Source organism: Acartia tonsa, chromosome 11, assembly GCF_053477335.1.
Source record: "Acartia tonsa isolate MP-2025a chromosome 11, ASM5347733v1, whole genome shotgun sequence".
Lineage (NCBI taxonomy): Eukaryota > Metazoa > Arthropoda > Copepoda > Calanoida > Acartiidae > Acartia > Acartia tonsa.
Window position 1 is genome coordinate 1340402 of NC_137270.1, and position 25254 is coordinate 1365655.

The 25254-nt window shown below is 30.5% G+C and overlaps 3 protein-coding genes across 6 annotated transcripts in view; 2 read left to right on the plus strand and 1 right to left on the minus strand.

Moving 5' to 3' along the window:
• Nucleotides 1-25254, plus strand: part of LOC145332434 (uncharacterized) — a 444908-nt gene that overhangs the window by 65954 nt on the left and 353700 nt on the right. The gene's annotated exons all lie outside the window — the stretch shown is intronic.
• LOC145332930 (uncharacterized) lies at nt 125-2326 on the plus strand. The gene is made up of 6 exons (XM_080178041.1): nt 125-427; nt 487-539; nt 702-807; nt 859-955; nt 1490-1652; nt 2186-2326. Exons 1-6 carry the CDS (start codon nt 369-371, stop codon nt 2305-2307), a joined length of 600 nt encoding a protein of 199 aa, XP_080034167.1. The 5' UTR covers nt 125-368; the 3' UTR covers nt 2308-2326.
• Nucleotides 3580-19983, minus strand: LOC145332919 (uncharacterized). Of its 4 annotated transcripts, none has more exons than XM_080178030.1 (9): nt 19882-19982; nt 18767-19472; nt 7891-7974; nt 6091-6129; nt 5530-5655; nt 5169-5270; nt 4963-5036; nt 4544-4630; nt 3580-3770 (listed from the first exon to the last, which is right to left on the minus strand). In XM_080178030.1, exons 1-8 carry the CDS (start codon nt 19888-19890, stop codon nt 4544-4546), a joined length of 1227 nt encoding a protein of 408 aa, XP_080034156.1. In that variant the 5' UTR covers nt 19891-19982; the 3' UTR covers nt 3580-3770. The 4 variants fall into 4 exon arrangements, with proteins under 4 accessions (XP_080034156.1, XP_080034155.1, XP_080034154.1 ...); XM_080178029.1 differs by lacking the exons at nt 5530-5655; nt 6091-6129; nt 7891-7974 and adding exons at nt 17506-17631; nt 18067-18123; nt 18405-18509; XM_080178028.1 differs by lacking the exons at nt 4544-4630; nt 4963-5036; nt 5169-5270; ... (1 more) ...; nt 6091-6129; nt 7891-7974 and adding exons at nt 16497-16583; nt 16921-16994; nt 17119-17220; ... (1 more) ...; nt 18067-18123; nt 18405-18509.

Here is a 25254-nt window from a genome sequence, read left to right on the forward strand (position 1 = left end):
CTGTTCTATTTCTCACTTTGTCTGTTTGTCCATTCTATGATTTTTTTGTGTTTGTTACTTATGGATGTTGTCATACTTGTTTCTCCATATTTTGATATTAATTTATTTAAATAGATCTGTATGTAAGCTCTGGAGAGCTAAAAGAAGTGTTCAGACAACCTGTTGGAATTTGTAAACAACTCATCAACTACAACATCTCATCTCAGATTATTCTAAAGACAAAAAAACAAACAACAGTAACTTTATATTACATTTTAAGTACAATAACTATCAACTTATTCATATAATTTTACAAAATCTTAATTCAGGTCTATACAGTTGATCCAAACAAGGACAATGATTTGCGTATTGAAGCAGGCGATGAGCAGATGAAACTTCTAAATCATGATGGCAACCATGAAGTTAGAAAGTATGAAATTGCCTACAGGTAAGGATTAAATCATAAACCTATATTCAATAATCTATCTAATTATAATAAAATTATAGGATTCAAGATAATAGTCTGGATGATGGGAAAACTTGTACTGACTATAGGAAAGGTAATCAAATTTTTTTCAATGTTTCAAAAAAAGTCTGAATTAATGATGAATTGTAGTAAGTATTTTTAAGCACAGGTAATTTCAACTAAATTAAAAGTTCAATGCAAGTATCAAAGCATCATAACCTTATGACTATTCTTAATTCAGAACTTATATGTTTAGGGTCAAGCTATGGAAAGTGTAGACAGGACTATCTTGAAGGAAAACTGTTGTCTTGGCTTGGATGTCTCCCCCCCTGGTTTCCTACACAGTCCAATGGAGATAAAATGTAGGTTTTTAACATAAATTAAGATTCCTTTTTAATATCTAATTAATCTAGATGCAGCACTGTAAAATATTCTGATTTAACTGATAATATAAACAAAACTTACATGCAAACAGTTGATGACATCTTCTTTCAGAAAACAGCTGGCCAGGTACTTTCTTTGTTAACTAAAATCTACACCCCTATAGGACTATAACAGAATATAAAATGTTTTCTATAAAATCTATGTTCAGATCAGCTGCTTACCAAAAAATATCTAAATTCCACTAGGCAGCGCTAGTTTTGTAGAACATTTATCTTGGTGGTGGTACCCTGCCCCAACATCATTATAAACATGCCCTAGACCTATGAAAAGCTACACTGTAAAGCAGAACCAGTTCAGTGGTTAGAGAGATCCATTGGTACAGGCATACAGATATGCTGTTACTTTTACATATGGATTACTGTAAACTTATTCAAAAATTTTAAGATCATCAAAATAATTATTGCTCATAATGAATTAGTTTTTTTTTGGTGACAAAATTTTTAATTTCTTAATTTGTTGCTAATAAAAACAATCAAATGTATTATATCTGTACAGAGTATCAAAACAATTTTGGTTAATTTTGTAAATTCAATCCTATGCCATTTTATTTTTACAAATACTAAGATGGTTTGATTAAACTAAACTTGTTTGATATCATAGGACATAAGCAAGGCTTGTAAGCATCCCTGCCAACAATCAACAGCAATTCTTGAATTGAAATTCTACAGAAAAAACTATCCTTTAAATGGAGAGTTAAGATTTCAGTTTCTGTCCAATGTTCAGCTGAGAGTTGAAATTCACAGCTATGATATCTTTGCTCTAGGTACATTGTAATTTTTACTTACTTAATTTTAAGGTTTTTGGGTTTCTCTCTGTATAGTATGTATAAAAGAAATTGTATCTTTATCTGTATATGCTAGTGTCTGTCTTTAGATTAAGATCTCACTAACTTCTTGACCAACATGGTTCTCCTTACCTTCGTAGTCCTGGGAAGTTTTATAACTTTTTCAGGTAGATGACCTCAAACCCAAGGAGAGAAATCAGCCCTAGACAAATATCCCCCTCACCCCAACTCTTCTTTTTAAAATTATAATGCAAAAAAGAGCATATCTGCTAATATGATTAAAATTAATAATAAAAAAGTTAACTTGAACAATAGTACCTATCTTCAAGCAATCTTATTTGATAATTAGTTTCCTTACAATTAATTTTGAAAAGAATGATAAACCAGTGACAGTTCATTTTATCACTGCAATTCTTGGTCTACAAAATTTCTGAGAGGCATATCTATAGTTGTCTGATCTTTTAGAAGCGAAACTTGAGATACACCTCATAATTTTAATTTACTATTTTTAGTTGTTGAGCTGGGAAGTTGTTTGGGCTTATGGTTGGGTCTGAGTGCTCTCAGCTTCGTAGATTTTGTCATCATGTATTGTTGTGAAAATGATAATGTTAGAAAATATATCAAATGGCTTTAGATCTACTATTATTTGTTTTTAAAATTACAAGAGAATTTTAGTATGTAAATTAAGGAAATATAAGATTAGTGCCCAGTTCACAAATAACTTTTAAAGGTCAACCGATTTTTTTCTGTAGGTCAACCTAAACGATTACAACCCACAAATACTTTTATAAAATCGGTAAACCTAAAGCTTCTATTGGTCGACCAAAAATTTCCAGAGGTCGACCTTTGTCTTTTGTGAACTGGGCTTAGTTCAAGTTTTGTTAGCCCTGAGGGACAACGAACAATTAATTAATTTAATCTCCAAATGATGAAAAACTAAATTATCCCCTCTGTGTGTTTAAGTCAGGGATCGGCAGCCGCGTGTAAGCTTCAGTGAAATCGTCATTTTATCACAATTAAATTTAGCTGGATGTATAAAACTCCTCTTTAACAGACAATCCTTCTTTCTGAAATTTCTTTTTCTGCTCAAAAGCAGGTTTAAAACTGAGGCTTATGTGCGGCTGAGCCGCGGCTGCCGAACCCTGGTTTAAATTATTACATTTTAATTTAAAATTTTACATTGTTAGCTTGAAACAATCTATAAAAATTCAGTAATAAACAAAAAAGATGTACTTTCTCTTATCAAATTATGGATTGAAGCTTTGCATCTAATCATGGAAAAAAACGAAGTAGTGGTTTTCGTCGTATTTTCTAGCCACTGAGGGGGGGGGGGGAGAGGCTCCAAACTCGACAATCATTAACATTTACCTAACCTAACCTAAAATAACCTATCAAAAGCTACAGTGAAAATACAAAGAAACCCACTTCTTTGTTTCCTTCAATGATCCAAAATATATCTCAAACTAACTCAAATGTCGTCATATGTAAAAGAATAATCAGTGGGCATGTAAAGATTTTGTGATTTTATTAATATCTTCTATTCTTATAGCCCTCCTTTCAGAGAGAGAGGGGACACTGGACTGTTTATTAAATTAGTCCCCTAAAGTCCTATAATAATGTTTTCTTATTTGCTGGCTTAACAAATTTGGGGACTGTATAGAATTCTAATTGGTTGGTTAATAAAGTAGAGTGTTCGATCATTTCGACTACTAATTTTAATCTACATATGGGGTAATTTTGTGTATCATCATTGGAGAGAAATGAACAAAAAATCAGATATAGGTTGATTTTAGAGTAGCTGTGCTAATAATTATATTTTTTCCTGCCAAAATACCAAAATCAAGACATAAATACTAATTTTTTTGATCAGAATAGCGAAAAGTTCTTAGAAAATGTTAAGGTTTGATAATCATATAAGATTTTTTTTTCATTCACAAACCCTTTAAACAAACAAAATAAACAATGTATTCAATTTGATTTTATTATATTAGTATATCAATTTGATTGCTTTATCATAAAGCTAATAATGCTTCTATTAATATTTCTTTAAACAAGAATTTGTGAACTTTTTTCTTCTTCTGTATAAAGCTTGTGTACCTTAAAACAAAATTATTACACATTTGGATTTGGATAAATAATCTTTAGAATTTAATAATGGCTCATAAACATGTGGATTCTAAATAATAACTTCTAGTATATGAAACAATATATTAAATTTATATCAATCAAATGTTGGTTGGTGGAAAGGAAATACTAGCTTTCACCAGGGAGTAAGGGAGGGAACAATGGGCAATTAATTCAATATGAGAGGTATCAAAGAAAGGGCATGAAATCCAGTTTAATCCAATAAATTTGTAGGAAATTATAAAGGGATTGTTAATTGAATAATAGATTTCCATAGCGTCATGTAAAGTGAAATCACAACTTGTTTTTGATGAAATATATTGAGGTTTTTTGGTGTGATTTTTATATTTAAAGATTATTGGACCCGGCCAGCTGCTAGCAAGAATATGACTGCCCCTTTTTATTCTGTTTATTTCCCTTGCCCCTTGCCCCCACCTCCCTTCTCCCCGTCTGCTACATTTCAAACTAACACAACGAGTAGTTATTTCCCTTGCCCCCACTTCCCTTATCCCTTCTCCCCGTCTCCCTGAGCTTTCACAAACTTCCATACAGTTGAGAGTAAGATTCCAGTCAAATGAGCTTATTAGGTCAAACTGTTTTGAAATATAGGTTTAAATATGTGTTTGTTCAACATTAAGAACATTTAGACTTAATAAACGTATTTGACTGTGAGCTTGCTCCCAATTTTACGGAATATTGATAAAGCTAAAGGATAAGAAAAGCATGAAAACAGGTACAAATATTACCTAAAAATGTATTTTCTTGCTGCAAACAGATGGATTTATTTTTCCATCAGGATGGTCATTCCATTTATAACCCCACTTTCTAACCAACTAAATAAATATATTTTTTGTAAATTATATAATAAATAGTGGCGCCAGATTTTTAAAGAAAATTTCATATTTCTTATTAATAGTTATTTCTCACATCTTATTTTAAACAGTATTCCGCAAATATAAAATGTAATATTATAAGATTAAAACCATTCTTTTTAGCCCCAAGATTCCAAAGGCATGTGTTGAAAATTTTTTAAAATCTTATTATATTTGTAGAAAACTGGATATAATACAATGCTAGACATAATTTTTTAGTATGAATGATAAATGGTTCTAATCCACCAGATATTTATTGGTTTTGAATAAATATGAGAAAAAAAATCATAGACCTCTCCACAATTTTCTCTTCCTTCAAGTCTCAGAATATTGTTAGGTTCTCCATTTTGCCAATTTTTGTAGGTAACTTAAAGTAATCCAATAAATTAGAACTAATGTAATTTAAAATATTTCAATAAAATTAAGTTTTAGATCTTACTACTAATCTTCCAGCAGCCAGATGATTCTACAAATAAAAAGTTATATCTAAATATGTAACCTGGATCTCCATTTGACCAGACCCAGTTTCCTTCCCTTTCAAGATCATTAAATCCCATCCAGAATGCACACCAGCCATGACATTTCTTGTCTTTTATCAGAGCTAATATCAAAAGAATAAACAATTAAATTTTGAAATTAGAACTTAACTATGAATCAAATTAATATTCCTTTTTGATTTACCTAGGGCAAGATTTTAATTGAGTAGCAGAGTACAGGGTTAGTGCCCCAAAAAAATGTTAAGATTTGGAAAATATTACTACTTATAATCAGGGGGAGGGCAATTGGAGAAGAACATCACATATCTTGAAATAATTGTAACACAAATATTCAACAGCAATTACACACAAAATAAAACACACTTTCGATAAAATTTTGTTCATGTTGAGAATTGATTGAGGCTAGATCTGCATCATTTCCCTCTCTCCTGCATGTCTCCCTTGCTGAATACCAGGTCAGAAATTGCTCCAGTACAAGGTAGCATATACCTATAAGTTTTAAGACAAATGTATTTACATTTTTAATTCTATATTTTGTTCTAATTTTGGTTTTGATAAATTCATGCTTTAAGAATGACAATTTGATCAAATTGTTGATTTGAGAATCTATTCATCCCTTCAGAGAACCACAGCTCAAGATCTAGCCCCCATGGAGAATTTTGCTCTAACAAGAGAGTGCAAACTGATGAAAAATTTCAAGAACTTAAGACAGTTGGGTCATAATTTGTAAAATTATGCACTTTCCTGGTATAGAAAAATTCTCCAGAAAGGCTAGGTCTTGAGCTGTGATTCTATGGAGAGGTGAGTATACTGTTAAAATTGTAAGCAATTGTTTTTTTATACCCTTTTTATATCTTTGAAAAAATGTATTCACCAAATGGTGCTTATTGAAAATGTAAATGAATTACGTTGAAATTTTAAGACCTGTTTCTTCGTCTAGGATCCATTTGCTATCACCACAATCTTCATTTTAAAAAATTCATTAAACAGTACAGTTTAACTATTTACCAGCATCAACACCCCTAGAGGCCTCCAGGGCCACATAAAATGTTTTCTTTAATCTATTAAGATCAGCTGTTCACCAAACAAAAGTTTTATAAGTGTTGGATGAGTTCATTTATATTATTGTGTTTTGTTTTACAATTTTTCTTGGGAGTGTGGTGTTACCTTCCCCAATCCCCCAAAATAGTGATAAACCTTCCCAGGTGCTATGGTTAGCTAGCTAGCTAACCATACACAGTTATGGAATCTCGACGACAAAGATTTTTTTATCCAATCTTGACAAGTGGGGTATTTTTGGAAAGAGGAATATATATAGAAAACGTCTATGAAAATTAGAAAATCCGCAGAAATCATATTTGCAAGTTATTTGCAAAAATCTGCAATGTTAATTTGCAAAATTAATTTCATGCCTTAAATGACTTATTTAAAAAGATATCTTTTTATGAAATGTGTTTATCTATAAGTTTAGAACATACTTAGGGCAAACAAAATTTCTTTAGTGTTACTTTTTTCACCTTATATATGAAAAAAACAGTTTCTCACATTTTATGATAAAAAAAGGTATAGGAACAAAAAATATGTTTTTTCTTGATGTAAACACAATGATTGGCATAAAATCTATCATCCTAAATGTAAAAATCAGATATAGAATCCTTTTTAGAGCAAAAATAGTGCAAAAAGTAACCTAGACATTTTTGCAAAGTATGAAAATCTGAAGAAAATAGTTCTTTTTGATTTTGATATACATATCAGATAAATGTATATAAAATTAGTGATCAAAAACTATAAAACAAGTTATAACTTTTTCAACCCTATCATTGATTAAAATGCACTTTTAGGTTTACTTACTACCAAAGTAGCACATAAAAACTCTTTTTCTTAAGTTATTAAACAAAATAAATTCAAATCAACAATTAGGCGTTTTTTATAATGCACTAGACCATTTTGTAGTTGGTTTTTTGGCATTTATTTTGTTTAATTACATCATAAAAAGAGTTTTTATGCACTACTTCGGTAATTCTTAAACCTAAAAGTGCAATTTAATCAATGACAATGTTGAAAAAACTTATAAGATGTTTTATAGTTTTTAATCACTAATTTTATATACATTTATCTGATATGTATATCAAAAGCAAAAAGAACTATTTTCTTCAGATTTTCATACTTTGCAAAAATGTCTTGGTTACTTTTTGCACTATATTAGCTCTAAAAAGGATTCTATATCTGATTTTTACATTTAGGATGATAGATTTTATGCTAATTATTGTGTTTACATCAAGAAAAATCATATTTTTTGTTCCTATACCTTTTTTTATCATAAAATGTGAGAAACTGTTTTTTTCATATATAAGGTGAAAAAAGTAACACTAAAGAAATTTTTTTTGCCCTAATTATGTTCTAAACTTATAAATAAACACATTTCAAAAAAAATTTTTTCTAAATAAGTCATTTAAGGCATAAAATTAATTTTGCAAATTAGCATTGCAGATTTTTGCAAATAACTTGCAAATATGATTTCTGCGGATTTTCTAATTTTCATAGGCGTTTTCTATATATATTCCTCTTTCCAAAAATACCTCTCTTGTCAAGATTGGATAAAAAAATCTTTGTCGTTAAGATTCCATAACTGTGGCTAGATCCTTTGGTACAGATACACAGAGATCCTGTTACTTTATTATAATGATTTATTATCTATATATATATATATAGGGAAATTTTCACCTTCATCTTTCTTCATAAAGTTCTGCCAATAATTCCACCAATACCACCATTCTAGTTGTTCTTTGGTCCATGGTCTATTAGTTCCTAAATTAACTTTAAAGGTTTGCATCTCAGAAAAAAAAGACTGCTTTATAAAACAATCCATAATATTTGCATTATACAATTAATAATCAGTTTTATTGTACAATCATAAAGAGGTGAATTAACCCTTTTAAAGATTTTGTAAAATATTGAACAATAACTTTTATTACTGATGCACCCAGAAAATAGGCTCAAAGTTATATTTTGTTGTCAGTAAATATTTATTGGTCAAAATTGCTGGGCCACCTGGGAAATTTCCAGCTCCTGAATTAGGCCACATTGGTTGTTGGCCTGGTAGGTTGTTTGAAAAGCCACCCTGCATTTGTGGAGATGGAATCATATTAGTCTGTGGTACATTCAGTTGGCGTACATTTGGTAGTTGGGGCCATTCTGGATTTGGTAGTTGCCTGTTCTCAGTTGATTTAACTGCTTGAAGTTCACTTGGGTCAGAAGCATAATCAGAACGTTGGCAAGAGAGTCTTATAATCTGGAGAATACATATGCCTAACCATAGTACCTAAATAAAAAAAAGCCACAAATATCTTTATAAAATAGGTCAACCTAAAGCTTCTATAGGTCGACCTATAATTTCCAGAGGTCAACCTTTGTCTTTTATGAACTGGGCTTAAGATTCTAAAATAGATTATATAAAATCTTACTCTTGACATATCTCTACAGCAACTAAATAAATAAATTAAATTTTTTTATCATTTATTCATTACTTTATTGATATTGTCAATAGAGTGTCAAGTTTCAAACAACAAATACATCAAAGTTTTTTATTATATGTATTCAAGGCTATCAGACAACTATGCATGGATCTAAAGGGATAAGGCAATGGCTGATGAATTATCCCAAATGATGACACACAAAATTACCCCCTCTGTATATTGCAATTAGTGGTTAAAAAATTTGGACACTTAACGGGGCAAACAAAACTTTAATCAATCGTATGATTTATTATTTCACTATCTGTGGAAAGCTGCCAATAATACAATGCGATAATCAACTATTATTCCAATCTATTTTACCACTTAATCTTTTTAAAGAAAATTTTTTAAAAAGCAAAGCTTTTCTATAATTAGGGTCGGTCCGTACGTCCGTCCTTCCGTACGTCCGTCACAAACGGATAGCTTTTTTAGTTAATTTAGGCATGTTAGAATTGTCCTCCCGATTTCAAACTTTGCATGGTGATTTCTTTAGTAGTTAGGTATTATTTAGAAAGCGTAGCAACTCTATAATCATTATAAGAAAGTCCGTACGTTCATTTTAAACATGTTATTTCTTTTTACTTTTTTAGCAACAAATTTTTTTGTGATGTAAGCATCCGATTGATCTGATTTTTGGTATTTTTATTCCTGGGACAACAAAGTATAATGTTTCAAGCGAAGCAACTCTATAATCAAGTCCTAAAAATGTAAGTATGTTCATTATCCATTATCCTGTATCAAGTAGTTTTTCAACGAATTTACACTTACAACTTTGCTTCAACTCTTATACATTTATATTCTGATTATTCAGTTCTGACACTATAAAAGTGTTAATGTCCGTTTGTCCTACAGTTTCAAGGCTTCGCTTTTATGGATGTTGTCATCCTTGTTCTTTTATTAGCAGGAATTGACATAAAACGTCCTTGAATCTGCTATTGCTGTCTAAAAGCTAAGGGAATCATACAAATACTTATTTTTATCAAATATATTTATCTAAATTAAATTATACAAATCACCTGATTTCTATAAAAATGTTCTCTCATTCGCTGGCTTAAAAATGGGGAGATTGATCAAATCTTTTATCAACTTTCATTTTCAAAACATTTCTAACGACTATTAAAATTTACAGATCTTACTAACCGCTAACTTACTTTAATAGAAATTCAAAATATTTATTAGGACAAATCGACATATGCATTTAATATTCAACATTTCTAAATGATAATTACATTGCATTAAGAATTTATTAATAAACTATGAATGCTATAGGTTTAACACAATATAATACAAGTATCCAAGGACTGTAATACGCCTGGGGGCGGTGTGCTTTTTTGGTGCTATGCGATACTAGGATATTGACATCCTTACTTTTCCAAAGCATAGCTATCTTACAATTAGCTTGTCTACTTCCGACGGACAGCTTAGCAAGGCCATTAGTTATGTGGGGGGGGGGGGGGTTCTCCTCCCAAATTTTTGATTAGGTGAACAATTATGTTTTTCAGAATTTGATGATTTCACACAATAAGTTTGAACACCCACATTCTTATTTTAGATTAATGAAAAAATAGGGGGGGGGGGGAGCCGGAGGGGGCATTTTTTCCCCTGCAGGGGATCCTTTACACAAAGAGAAACAAGCTATATTTTTTCAATTTTCTAAAATTAGCATTGGTACCATGCACATATGCTTTTTTGGATAGTGTGCTCTTTATGAAAGTGTATAATCTTAATCAGAAATCTAAAGGGATAAGATAATGGCCGCTTAATTGATGTGCATCCCCAATCATGACAAAATTACCGCATCTGCAGATTCAGATTAGTGGTTAAAATGTTTGGACTTTAACCAATAAATATTCAAAACAATTCCCAACGTTGTTTTAAAAGTTTAGGGACTAGTGTAAGGAACAGCCTAATAGCCCATCCCACACTGAAATTTATTGATTAACTAAACACAAAAGATAACACTACCAAGGTCAAGTAATTCCTATAGGAGCAACGCTTTTCTGCAACTAAAATAAAAAAAGGTGTTTGGACCTATGGATCAATATTCTGTACCCAGTTTGACAAGTTTGTTTATTAAACTGGTACCCAAAGTTAACTGTAATCTACAGAAGGGGTAATGTTGTGCATCATCATCAGGAATTTAATTGTCTTATCTCTTTTGATCCTGAGCATTGAACATAATTTGCTTATAAATTCGCTTTTAAATTGTATATGATTGTTACAGGAATCATTAGGGCAATCCTAACATCCCTAAATGTACACGTACAGACGGACGTATAGACCCTAATCATAGAAGAGCTTTGCTTATTAGAAGAATAGATAATAGTTATTTCTTTCATCGTATTATAAACGGCAAGTCGCGGATATAGAATGTACAATTATAAGATTAAAACTAGTTTTTTTTAGCCCCGCGGTGCCGAAGGATATAATACGATGCTAGACATAGTTTTTTCGTTTGGATGAGAACCGGTTCCTATCCACCGGATTCGAATGAATACGAGAAAAAAAACTTTATGTTTTTGGAATAAATATTAATTTAGATAAATGAAAATCTAACCAAACATCTTATGGAAAAATATTTTAATAATGACTTTAAAGATTAAAATTATTAATTGAACAAAAACATTTTATAGTATCATATTTCTTTATAGAAAAGAAGAACATTCATTAACTAACACGTTCTCTAATTCGTTGACTTTCGGATACTTTTTTAAATTCTGCATTTGTTCATATCTTTATCTTTTACCGAAGGGACATTTTTGTTTACCGTGATTGGGGGTGTACAATGGTACATCAATGTATCGACCATAGACGAAAAAGAAAGTGGGTTGAAAAAGTATCCCCCACCCCCCTTAAACTTTGAAACACATCATTTTACCCCCATCAAAATAAAGCTTGGACGACCCTGATATCGTCCATTGGATGGTAGAAGTTGGCGATCATAACTATTTTAGGATATCTTAAAACTTGAATTACCCTCTCTCTTTTTTCCTTTCCCTATTTTGTGCGTCATTCTTGAGTCTACAGGTGTTTATACAAATGTGCCAATTTAAATTTTTTTTTGTAATGACATCTGTTTAATTTTCCTTTGCAATTAAGCTTTTTTTTTAGGTACAGAGAAGGTTTTTAGCTATTTTGGGAGAGCGTATCTCCACCCTCCCAATTAAAAATCGCCCCCCAAAATTTTTTTTCTCAATATTTCTTATTAAAACTCAAATTAAAAAGTAGAAGGGCGGTTGACTTATCCCCCTCCCACCTTAAGAACACCTAGAGGCTTCTTGGGGGCGTTCTTTGCCCCTAGTCTTTCTTAAAATAAAAGCTATGTCTTGCATTTTTCTTCAATTTGGTGTTTGATCACGAATTTCATATGATAAAAATATTTTTCTTATTTACTTGTTATCCTAATAAGATAAAAGTTGTGCTTGAAAATTGTTTTAATAGCTATTATTATATGTTGCATTTTTATATAAACGTGAGAATTGTGATCAAAATTTGCGTATCGTTTGTACTCATTTGCGTCATTTCTATTTTCAGATATCTATTACCCTTCATCCGTCCTGTTGAGATAACTGATGATATGTACCTTCAACTCGTATAGCTCAGGGATCTAAAGGGATAAGCTAATGGCCGATAAGTTAATGTGTATCCCCAATGATGATACACAAAATTATCCCTTTGATAGATTAAAGTTATTGGTTGAATCGACTGGACACTTAACTCAATTAACCAACCAATCCAAATTCAAAGATCCCCAAAATAGTTAAGCCAACGAAAAAGAAAATGTTGTTACAAAACTTTGGGGACTAGTGTAATATACAGCTGATTGTCCCCTCCCTTCCTGTGAATTACCACTCCCATTCCAAAGCAAAAAGAGTTATTTTCCCAAAATTTAAAAGGTAGGCGTAAGATTATATGTCCCATACACCATGATAAAGAGATAGGCTAATGGACAACAGATTGATTTTCAGGGATGGAAGGTACAATAGTCCCCAAAGTTTTATAATGACTTTTCTTATTCGTTGGCTCCGTTGAGTGTCCAACCGTTTCCACCACTAATTGTAATCTAAAAAAGGGATAATTTCATATACAACCATTAGGGATGTGTATCAATTTATCGGCCATTGTCTTATCCCTTGAGAACCCTGCGTAACCATAGGGATAAAGGAGATAGGACAATGAACGAAAGATTCTTATTTTAACTTTTACCGATTGAAAATATTGGGGAAAATAAGAGGAAAGATTTTTTATCCTCTGGTTGTTAAACAATGATGAAAATATCCATAAAGGCAAAGCCCAACAAACTATAAAAGGACAACAAACAAACATACTTACAAATATAGAGTAAGTACACTTTTATTAAAAGCGATGCTTTTCTATAATTAGGGTCGTTCCGTCCGTACGTTAATTTAGGCATGTTAGAATTGTCCTATAGATTTCGAACTTTGCATGATGATTCCTGTAGTAGTTAGGTACGATTAAGGAAGCGAAGCAACTCTATAATCGTTACCAGAATGTCTGTACGTCCAGTTTAAACACAGTTTTTTTTCTTAAGAAACAAGAAGCTTTTTATACTGACCAAAAACGGGGATAAATTTTAAAGAAGGATTCTTAACTTTTTTTTTCATAGCTAGTCGGTGTTTTTAGTTAGTAGTAGATGTAAAATTTTCCATAGAATTCAGATATGCAATCGTTTTTTTTTGTAGACCTCTTATTTTTAAAGTAATTTAAGTTTTTTTTATAAAAAAATTAAGTAGGTTTTAAGGTACTGAAACGCAACAAAAAAGCAGAAAATTGCCGTTATGAACAAAAATAGTAAGATCTTTCATTTGACACTTTACTTTTTTAATTCTGTTGAGTAATTATTGAAAAAATCTATTTTTTTGAACCCACGAGAATAAAAACTTTCAACATAAATATATAATTACAGAGGCATAAGAAATAGGCGTTATATACTTTTAGAATGAGAAAAATATTACAAATCCATTCTAAGCAAAATTGAAATGAAAAGTTTACAAAATAGTAAATAAACTACGATAAAAGAAAATATGAAAATGAAAATATTATATTATATTATACAGGCAACCATCTTAAATCTTTAAGAGTAAAATCATTGAGAGTAAAAATGGGAAGGGGGTAAATAGGGGGTAAAGAGGGGGTAAAGTAAATGTTGCCTGTACAAAATAATATGTTAGGCCATTTTTTTATTTATTTTTTTTAACTTTTTTCAATTTTGCTTACAATGGATTCGTAATATTTTTCTGATTCTAAAAGTATATATGAACCAATATTTTTTATGCCTATTTTAGGATATATTTATGTTGAAAGTTTTGATTAAACCGAGGTTTAAAAATCGATTTTTCAATAATTACCAGACAGAATTCAAAAAGTATGGTGTCAAATTAAAGATCTTACTATTTTTGTTCATAATGGCCATTTTCGTTTTTTTTTATTGCGTTTTAGTACCTTAAAACCAACTTAATTTTTTTTCTTAAACTCAAATTACTTAAAAAATAAGAGGTCTACAAAAAAAAACGATTGTATATCTGAATTCTATGGAAAATTTTACATCTACTACGTACTAAAAACATCGACTAGCTATAAAAATAAAAGTTAAGACACATTCTTTTAAACAAAGACAAGCGATTGGTTTGTTTTGTGGCAAATTTTAATTCAGAAATTGAAAATTATGTCATCTAATATCTTTTGGTTTAATAATATCATAACTTTTATTTACTACAATAAGATGTCCTTGAAAAATGCAATAATGCATGATTTAACATTTTATATTTTACTACCAGGGATAAAATGATATTCTACAATAAATGTATACGCATAGATGTATAATCCAGACAAATTCCTGGCCCAAGTGGCAGAGTCCCTTTTCGTCTGCTATCAAATTACTTTTTGTTCTTTTGTAGGGAATTGGCTGTTTTATATTTTCGACGCCATAGCTTATTTCAAAGACAAAATTGGGACAGGGTCCTCTCTATTCTTTTAATTTAATTTCTAAACGATAGCACGAGTTGTGGCTCAATCACTTAGGAGAGGAAATAATTAGAAGTATAGTATAATACCAACTCTGAATCTTTTTAAAATGTAGAACCTAATCGGTTTAGTGGTCTTAAGGGACAAACAAAAAAAAATATTAAGAAAATTGTACAGTCTATGTTCTATTCCTTCATTAGATTACATTAGTGGTTTAAACTTTTGAATACTAAACGTAATAAACCAACCATTCAAAATTCACTAAAAGTCCCCAAAGTTGTTGCGCCAACGAATAAAAAAAACATTAATATAAAACGTTGAGGGCTAGTGGAATAAACAGCCCAATGCCCACTCCCTCCCTGGTAGACACTCTATTTCTCCAATAAAATTTCTAGTTAATCTAACTATCCATTGTCTATGTATTTAGCAGCTTTGGATTTCCCATGTCAATTAAATGATTCTGATGCAGCACATACCCGAGAAAAAAATCTTTAAAGGAAACAAAAAAAGAAAATAGTAGAAAGCGGTTAGAGGCCTCTAGGGGCGTAGCCGCTAGTATTACATATAATGGTTATGAGTGTGTATCAAATTTTTGTGTAAACTATTGATTGCTAAACAAACTAAAAAAATATAAAAAATATTTTAGAATGAAATATTTTCAGTACAATACAATGCTTTTATAATGGGCAGATAATCAGACATATGCTAATTATAGAGTGGCTGTGTTATTAATAGCCAAGCTACTCTATAATTTCAATTGTCCGTCCGTCTGTCCGCAATTGATAAATTCGGGTAAGTGTAATTTTCTCGGCTCCTATTCAAGATAGATAGTTGAAATTTTTAGTTAAAATTCCTACGGCATATGCCCATCTAATCTATACATTGTTTTGTCCATCTGTCTGTTATTTGGGGTGCTAGATCGATTCCTAGATTTTCAAGTTTTCTTAATTTTGCAACCCCTTTTCAAGATAGAGAGCTGAAATTTTCAGGGATTAATTAATTTTACATTCTTCATATTTTTTTATTGAGTTTCATTAAGATTTGTTTATTGATTGCGGTTCTAGATTGATTCCTAGATTTTAAAGCTTTTGTGATTTGAAGGTTGCATGATTTTAAAACTTTTGTGATTTCTCTATTTATCAAGTTTAATTATTTTTGTATGACTCTGGTCTATATTACATTTTTCCAGATATCCATTCATATTTTTGAGCTTACTTATGGATGTTGTCATCCTTGTCAACTTATTATAATTCCTTACAAAACAAACAAAAGAAATAGTAAAATGATAGTGTGCAACATTTTAACTGATCTTTTTATCATCTGTTTCATATTGTTGTTATTAATTCCTGTTCAACAAACAAAATAAACAATGTATTCAAAAACTAGCTTTTAATTTTATTATATTGGTATATCAATTTGTTTTCTTTGTTATCTAGCTTATAACATTTCATTAAACAATAATATTAGTTAACATTTGTCTTCTTCTGTAGAAAGCTTGTGTACCTTAAAACAAAATTATCACAAATATGGATAAATAATCTTTAATATTGGCTCATAAACATATCGATTCTAAATAATCAATTCTAGTATATGAATCCATGAATTAGTTTTATATCAATAAAATATTGCTTGGTGGAAAGGGAATACTAGTTTCCATAAAGTTGTGAGTGAGATTCCAGTCAAATTGGTTTATTAGGTCAAACTGTTTTTTGATATACTATGTGTTTGTTCAACATTAAGAATATTTAGACTTGAAGCTTGCTTACAATTTTACGGAATATTGATAAAGCTAAAGGATAAGAAAAGCATAAAAACAGGTACAAATGTTACCTAAAAATGTATTTTCTTGCTGCAAACAGATGGATTAATTTTTCCATCAGGATGGTCATTCCATTTATAACCCCAACCTCTAACCAACTAAATAAATTAATTTTTTGTAAATTATATAATAAATAGTGGCGCCAGATTTTTAAAGAAAATTTCATATTTCTTATTAATAGTTATTTCTCACATCTTATTTTAAACAGTATTCCGCAAATATAAAATGTAATATTTATATAAAACCATTTTTTAAGCCCCAAGATGCCGAGGGCATGTGCTGAAAACATGTTTTAATCTTATTATATTCGTAGAAAACTGGATATAATACTATATAATATAATGCTGGACATAGTTTTTTAGTATAGAGAATAACTGGTTCTAATCCACCAGACATTCATTGGTTTCGAATAAATAAAAGAAAAAAATCATAGACCTCGCCACAATTTTCTCTTCCTTCAGATTTCTGTAAATTGTTAGGTTCTCCATTTTGCCAATTTTTGTAGGTAACTTAAAGTAATCCAATGAATTAAAACTAATGTTAGTTTATTTAATAAACTTAAGTTTTAGATCTTACTGCTAATGTTCCAGCAGCCTGATGAGTCTACAAATAAAAAAGTTATATGTATGGAACCTGGATCTCCATTTGACCAGACCCAGTTTCCTTCCCTGGCAAGATCATTAAATCCCATCCAGAATGCACACCAGCCATGACATTTCTTGTCTTTTATCAAAGCTAATATCAAAAGAACAAACAATTAGATTTTAAATTAGATTTTGAAAATGAATTAAATTAATATTTGTTTTTATTTTACCTCAGGCTAGATTTTATTTGTATAGCAGGGTTATAGCAGGGTTAGTACCCTGCAAAAATGTAAAGATTTGGAAAAAATTACCACTTATAATCATTAAAAAAAGGGAGGGTTATGCACTTGCATGGCAATTGGAGAAATACATCACACATCTTGAAATAATTGTGACACAAATATTTAAGAGCAACTACACACAAAATAAAACACACTTTCGATAAAATTTTGTTCTTGCTGAGAATTGATTGAGGCTAGATCTGCATCATTTCCTTCTCTCCTGCATGTGTCCCTTGCTGCAGTCCAGGTCAGAAATTGCTCCAGTACAAGGTAGCATATACCTATAATTTTTATTCCTTTCATAGGATGTAAAGACAAAAACATTTTCATTTTAAACCCTTAATTTTTGTTCAAATTTGATTAATCTAACTCATGCTTTATCAATGACAATGACAAATTGTTGAATTGATAATCTACTCATCTCTCCAGAGCACCACAGCTAATGGAGAATTTGCTCTAACAGGAGAGTGCAAACTCATGAAAAATTTCAAGAATCTAAGACAGTTGGGTCTTAATTTGTATAATTATGCACTTTCCTGGTAAAGAAAACTTCTCTAGAAAGGCTAGGTCTTGAGCTGTGGTACTCTGGAGAGATGAATAGACTGTTAAAGTTGTAAGCAATTGTTTTTTTACATCCTTTTTTTTATCTTTGACAAATTTTATTCACCAAATGGTGCTTATTGACAATGTAAATAAATAATTTTGAAATTTAAGACCTGTTTGTTTGTCCAGGGTCCATTTGCTATCACCACAATCTTGTTCCTCTGGAGGCTCTTCATTTTAAAAAATTCAATAAACATTACAGTTTAACTATTTACCAGCAGCAACACCCCTAGAGGCCCCCAGGGCCACATAAAATGTTTTCTTTTCAATCTATTAAGATCAGCTGTTTACCAAACAAAATTTTACAACTCTTCAACCCCCCAACATAGTTATAAACCTTCCCAGGTGCTATGGTTAGCTAGATCCTTTGGTACAGATACTCAGAGATCCTGTTACTTTATTATAATGATTTATTATCTATATATATATATATATATAGGTAAATTTTCACCTTCATCTTTCTTCATAAAGTTCTGCCAATAATTCCACCAATACCACCATTCTAGTTGTTCTTTGGTCCATGGTCTAGTTTGCCAGGGCATCAATGGCATAGTTCCTGAATTAATTTTAAAAATTTGCATTACAGAAAAAAAGACTACTTAATAAAATAATCCACAACTCAGTACTAATTGCATTAATATATTTACAATTAATAATTAGTTTTAATTTACAATCATAAAGAATTACCCCTTTTTAAGATTTTTAGTTTTTACATTTTCTTTTCATAAAATAATTAACTATAACTTTTATTACTGATGCACCTTGAATATAGGTTCATAAGTTATATTTTGTAATATATATTAATTATAAAACCTGGAAATGGCAAATGTCCAACAGGATGAAAATGAGCAGGCATGCCAGACACCACATGTCTATTTGGATTTATCTGTTGAGAGTGGCCTCCAGGTAAGCTAGCTCCAAGGGCTAAAGGATTTTGTCCCATCAAGGGAGGATTTTGTACTCCAGGAAAGTTGGATGCTCCAGGTGCTCCCATCATCATAGGATTTTGTACTCCAGGAAAGTTGAATGCTCCAGGTGCTCCCATCATCATAGGATTTTGTACTCCAGGAAAGTTGAATGCTCCAGGTGCTCCCATTATCATAGGATTTTGTACTCCAGGAAAGTTGGATGCTCCAGGTGCTCCCATCATCATAGGATTTTGCGCTCCAGGAAATCCTGCAGGTGATAGAGGATTAGTCACCATTGGTTGGCCACCTGGAGAATTTACTGCTCCTGAATTAGGCCACATTGGTTGCTGGCCTGGTAGGTTGTTTGGAAAGCCACCCTGCATTTGTGGAGATGGAATCATATTAGTCTGTGGTACATTCAGTTGGGGTACATTTGGTAGTTGGGGCCAGTTTGGATTTGGTTGTTGCCTGTTGTCAGTTGTTTCAACTGCTTGAAGTTTACTTGGATCAGTTGTTTCAACTGCTGGAAGTTCACTTGGGTCAGAAGCATAATCAGAACGTTGGTAAGAGAGTCTTATAATCTGGAGAATGTATATGCCTAACCATAGTACCTAAATTATTATAACATTTAAAATATGAAAAAAATAGTAGTTGCACCCATCAAATAGCATCAAAAGAATTTAGGGCAGTTACATCTAAAATTAAATAGGTTAAAATCATCCAAGTATCTGAAGTGGAGAACTCCATTAGCCACTAGTACAGTTGTAACCAAATCTTATCAAACAAAAAGAAACCTTACTACAAATATTGAAAATACTAAGATTAAAAAATTAAGAAAAATGTAATGCCCAGTTCACAAACAACTTTTAGAGGTCAACCGATTTATTCTGTAGGTCAACCTAAACAAGTACAACTAACATATGCCTTTATACAATCGGTCAACATAAAGCTTCTTTAGGTCGACCTATGTCTTTTGTGAACTAGGCTATAGATTCTAAAATAAATTATATAAAACCTTACTCTTGACATATTTTACAGCAACTAAAAATGTAAATAAATGATTTTATCATTGATTCATTCCTTTATTGATATTGTCAATAGAGTGTCAACTTTCAAACAACAAATACATCAAATTTTTTTCATGGTATGTATCCAAGGCTATCAGACAACTAAGCAGGAATCTAAAGGGATAAGACAATTGCCAATAAATTAATGTACATCCCCAATGATGACATACAAAATTACCTCTTCTGTATATTGCAATTTGTGGATAAAATATTTGGACACTTAACTTAATGAATCAACCAATCAGAATTCTATAAAGTCCTCAAAGTTTTCAGTCCAACAAAATAAGAAAATTTGGGAACTAGTGTAATAAACAGCCAAATTTCCCCTTCCTCCCTGCATCTATTTTTAAACACAAATTAAAGATTATTAATTATTTGATTAAAGCATCCTAATCAGAAAATATAATGTAATTTTATAAGCTAAGAAAGAAATCAGAAAATAATTACATTTTTTGGCAGCATTAATTTTGCTCTTTCAACTTGTTGAGTCTTTGATAATAAAGAATTATAATTAATGAATCTTATTATAGGTAATGTCAAGCTTGGTTTTTAAAAAGAAATAAGAAACATGACAACATCTTTAAGCAGCGAAGCACAAAAAAATCATGGATTGACATGCACACAAAGTGATTTAAAATCAGATAAATTAAATTAAAAAGAATTATAATATAATTATAAAAGATAAATACAAAACCTTTTTCACATTGGTTTTATTTATATTTGATGCAATTTTTTTCAGAATGGCTGTGAATCCGTAGTAATCCAGCAGATATTAACCTGATTCTAAGTCATACTTTATTTCGTCTTATTGCATTTATATGAAAGAGAATAATCAACCTGAACAATATAGCTAAAAACCAGTATTTCAAACAAGTTGCGTGCACAGGGATTCAAAAGTGGGTTGCAGCCTTTAGTAGGTGTGGAACTTCCCAAGGGGGTACATTTACTTTCTTTAATGTTTAAAGCATTTTTGCTTATTTTATCTGATTATGTAATATGTTGATTTTTGCTTTTAGATAGTTATTTTATTTGCTTTTTGAAAGATTTCGTGATTTTAGAAAAATATTTGTAAACATTGAAACATCTTAAATAATATTGTATTATAGACGTATAGCAGATTGTAACATTATATCTGATATAATGTTTAACTTTGGTATTTACCAGTGTTAGGCTGGATATATTAAGTTACTGTGGCGCCCTACCTAGGGACTCAAACCTACAGCTACAGGGGGCGAACCTAGCAGTGCTGAATTCTCCCCAAGTATTATTCTTTGCACATTCTTAATTTGCAAGCAGCAACTTACAATGCCTGTCTGCAGCTAATCAAATAATCTACTCTTATTTGCTTTGATTCAAAACTTTACTTAGAGTTTTTACAACAAAGTAAATAGAGATCTTTAAATTAACTACTACCTTTTCTTGAAATAGTGCAGTTTTTCTTTCTTAGATCGAGTTCATTTTATGCTAGTCTGTCTATTTGGTTGGACAGATAAAGTTGATTTTAAATAAGGTATGTTAGAAGATTTCAAACCTTTTATAAAAATTGAAATTGAATTTTTTGTTTAACATGTTTCAATTTATTAAACTAAATTTACTTTATTTTTTTTATCAATTATTGCAGAAACGTTATGCATAGTTTGAAATGGATAGGACAATTATACCATACTTATCTAATTTAACTACTAGAACTGTCTCTTATTATAGAGATGAACATACGGTCGACAAACCTGTTCTAAATGTAGACAATCTTCGCTACTATTTATACTGTATATGTTACATTACAATAGGTGTTATGCAAGCTTCAGCATTCGGTAGCTTCATCTGCATCAAGAATATGTCAAGTCTGAACCTGGCAAAACATCAGTCTTTTACAATTATTTTAAAAAGCCAAATAAATGGATTTATTATTACTTGGTTCTTATATCAGATTAACATGTACTTTAATAAAGTGAAACTTGTAGCTGGGTAAAATAAATACCCCCTCCTTCCATCCTCTTTTCCTCATCCCTCTTAACCTACTGAATAAACTAACTGTCCATTAGGGGAGATAGCAATCTAATTGATAATTTTCCCACTGTCATAATATCCACATTATATTCTACATTCATTTACTGTTTTCCTTCTTGATTAAATTTATAGCTACAACCAAATTGTCCTATACACTATAGATAAAGAGGACAGTCTCTTGTTAGATATACATATTAAATAGATTCAATCTTTTTTTCTTTTATTGTTACACTAGCGTCTGCTCCCCTAGCATATTTGTATTCAATGGAAAGAGAAAGCAGAAATAAAGAACTTTATTAGTCTAGTAGTGATAAAAAATCTTAAGGTTAACAACTTCCATAAATAAGAAAGCACAAAAAATCAGACAAAAAGTGAGCTGTAGAGCAAATATCCAGTTCTCATTACAATGAAAAAAAAGAAAGAGGATATGCAAAACTCTAAAAAATCATAATACCTATAAAAAAAAACCTTTACAAAAAAATCAATGTATAGATCAGTTGAGCATAAGCAATAGTATTCTCATTAAAAATGTTAGCTGTCTTGAATAACAGTTGAGAAAATGAAATTTCCTCTCTATCGTTAAGGATTGACGGAATTTCTGACTGACAGTCTCACAAAGTGAAATATAGAGTAGCTTTGCTATTATAACCATGCTCCTTTATATAAAAGAAAACCACCACAAAAATTAATCTATTAATAAAAAAACTGAAAGCAAATTAATTTTATTCAAAAGTCAGTTTTATAATTTCTTTACATGTGTATTGTGTAACTTTCATTTCATTAAGCATTTAAAAAGCCATGATTGGAGAGTCCAATTTCTGAAAACAAATAAGAATCAAGTAATAAAAGCCATATTTTTTTAACAGATGGAGAGGAAAATAATTAGATAATCATAGTTGTCAAGAAAATTCAAATTTAAAGTAAAACGATTTTTCACACTTAAATATTAGTGTTTTAAGAAATTAAAGAAATGTTAATTATGTTTTTGCTACATATGTTTAATATATATAAAAACATGATTTCAGGGTAAAAGAAAGAAACTCAATAAAAGTGAGTTTTTTTGTAGCCTTATTTAATTAGCAAATCCAGTGGCAGTTTTATTCCGTTGCAAGACTAACTAAGATACAATGAAAAAGACTAGGAATCAATAATCGCATTATATTATGGCCATCTTTCTGTGGTAAGTAAAATTAAAATACTGATTCCATATTTGTTTGCCCCGTGGGGACAAATGTCTGGGCTTACAAAACTTGTATTAAAATTAAGATTATTATTTTCTAATCAGAAAAACTGATCTGAAATACAATGCAATACATGATTTTTCAGTATGGCCAATTAACCATTTTATCCAGTGGATGTTAATTGGTTGGAAAGCCATACTGGAAAGGTTATGATTTTAAGTTTCACCTCAATATATATTAATGAACAAATTATTCAAGCTTATTTCAATTCTTGGCTCCTGAAATTGAATTTTCATTTTAGTTTTCTTTGTCTTAAATTGTCTTCCACATGATACACCCAAAAAGAGACTAATTATGTTACATGGGTGATTACCTCCCCTTTCCTCCTCTAAAACCCCTCCCCCCCTCTCCCAATAAGTTTATAAATTCATTCAATCCAAAGTAATCAAAATTAGAAAACCCAACACTTTTGGTGTTAAGATTGAATCCTTATTGGAACGTACAATGTAACAGTGTCCAAAGTTATGTATTGATTATAATATTATAAAAGGGTAATCTTGTCTATTACCATTGAGGGTATAAAGTATCATTGCTCATTGTCCCATACTTTATGTTCCCTGACATCATAATTTTTTTCCAGGTGAAAATGTTGAAACAACAAATTGTAAATTTTACCATGTTTTTTGAGTAGTTCTGCTATATCAGTATGACCTTCTTTGTTTGCCTCGGCTAGATCAGTAAAACCTTTACAAAACAATGTTTTTAATGTTGCAGGTTGTAATGCATTATGAATAAAAAATCTCCTAAAATAACAAAGCTGATAAAATCATGGATTCACAGATGTGAGTTACAGAGATATTGAAGACAAGAGAGCTGATGAATATGCAGTCCAAATGAATTTATTACCAATAACTAAAGTAATCCTTGATGAAGTATCATAAAGCAAAAAAAGGTTAGGATTTTGTTTTACTTAAAAGGGGTTTTAATAATTTAACTAGGAAGTATGTAGATTCTAAAAGATTAAACTAATTGCTTAATAGACTAACCTTTATTATTCTTAACACTGATGTCAGCTCCATTCAGTAGCAGTATTTCAACTATTTTTTTTATCTGTGCAGCAACAATAAGACTGTTATCTCCTGAAAAGAATGATTACCATGATTTAGAGGTAATATAAACCAAAAACAAGTATGATAAAATCCATAAAAGTCAAGCTCTAAAATCAGAAGGGTCCATTGCAGTAATTTACTAAAAGCCATATAGACTTGCATCCAGCTTTCTTTATCCTATTCACAATAGATTAAAATTTAAATTTATGTGCAAAGCCTTAAAAGTTTTTGATTAAGAAAAAAAATTTCTTTTTAAAATTTTACAAAAATATTTTTATTTATTTTATAGATTGTGCTCCAATGTTTGTTTTCAAACAGCTAATTTATAGATAACAGTGGCTATACCATACAAGAAATTGAGGTGTGGGGGGGGGGGAGAGGAAGGGGTTGAACCCACAAAACTGAGCCTTAAAGATTATAACTGTGGTCAGTCATAGTTATCAAAATCAAGACTGTATACTTTACATCTATTAATAACATTTCATCTTTGTCTAAAACGACCAAGCAAAAATTGCTTCTATTACTCTAATATGTTTATTGGCATTGTCTTCCTTAGTCAGACACTAATATTTTTAAGGGTCATAGAGTACCCTCTAAACATGGAGATTAAAGAATACATGTAACAAGATTAAAATACTAATTCTTTATCTTAACTTTGAAATATTTAGGGTTTTCTATTCTATACTTTATCTTCTTTGTATAAACTTGTTGCAAAATGCTTAAATAAGAATTCAGTAATAGTTATTTCTCGCATCGTATTATTAACAGCTTTCCGCTGATATACAGTATGACCCACAAAACAGTGTTTTTTAGGGTGTACATCCTTTATTTCTTAATGTATCATCAAAAGCAGCATATGTTCTTGTTCTCTATACAATTTTACACAAGACAAAGAAGAAAAATTTGATTTTAAGAATATATATCAACAGAGATTTTTAAAGCCAAAGTTTCTAATAGCTCTTGAGAAAAAGAATTTTTTTTGTTTTTCATATTTTTTAATGGATGTATAATGTGTTTCTGTTAACTGAA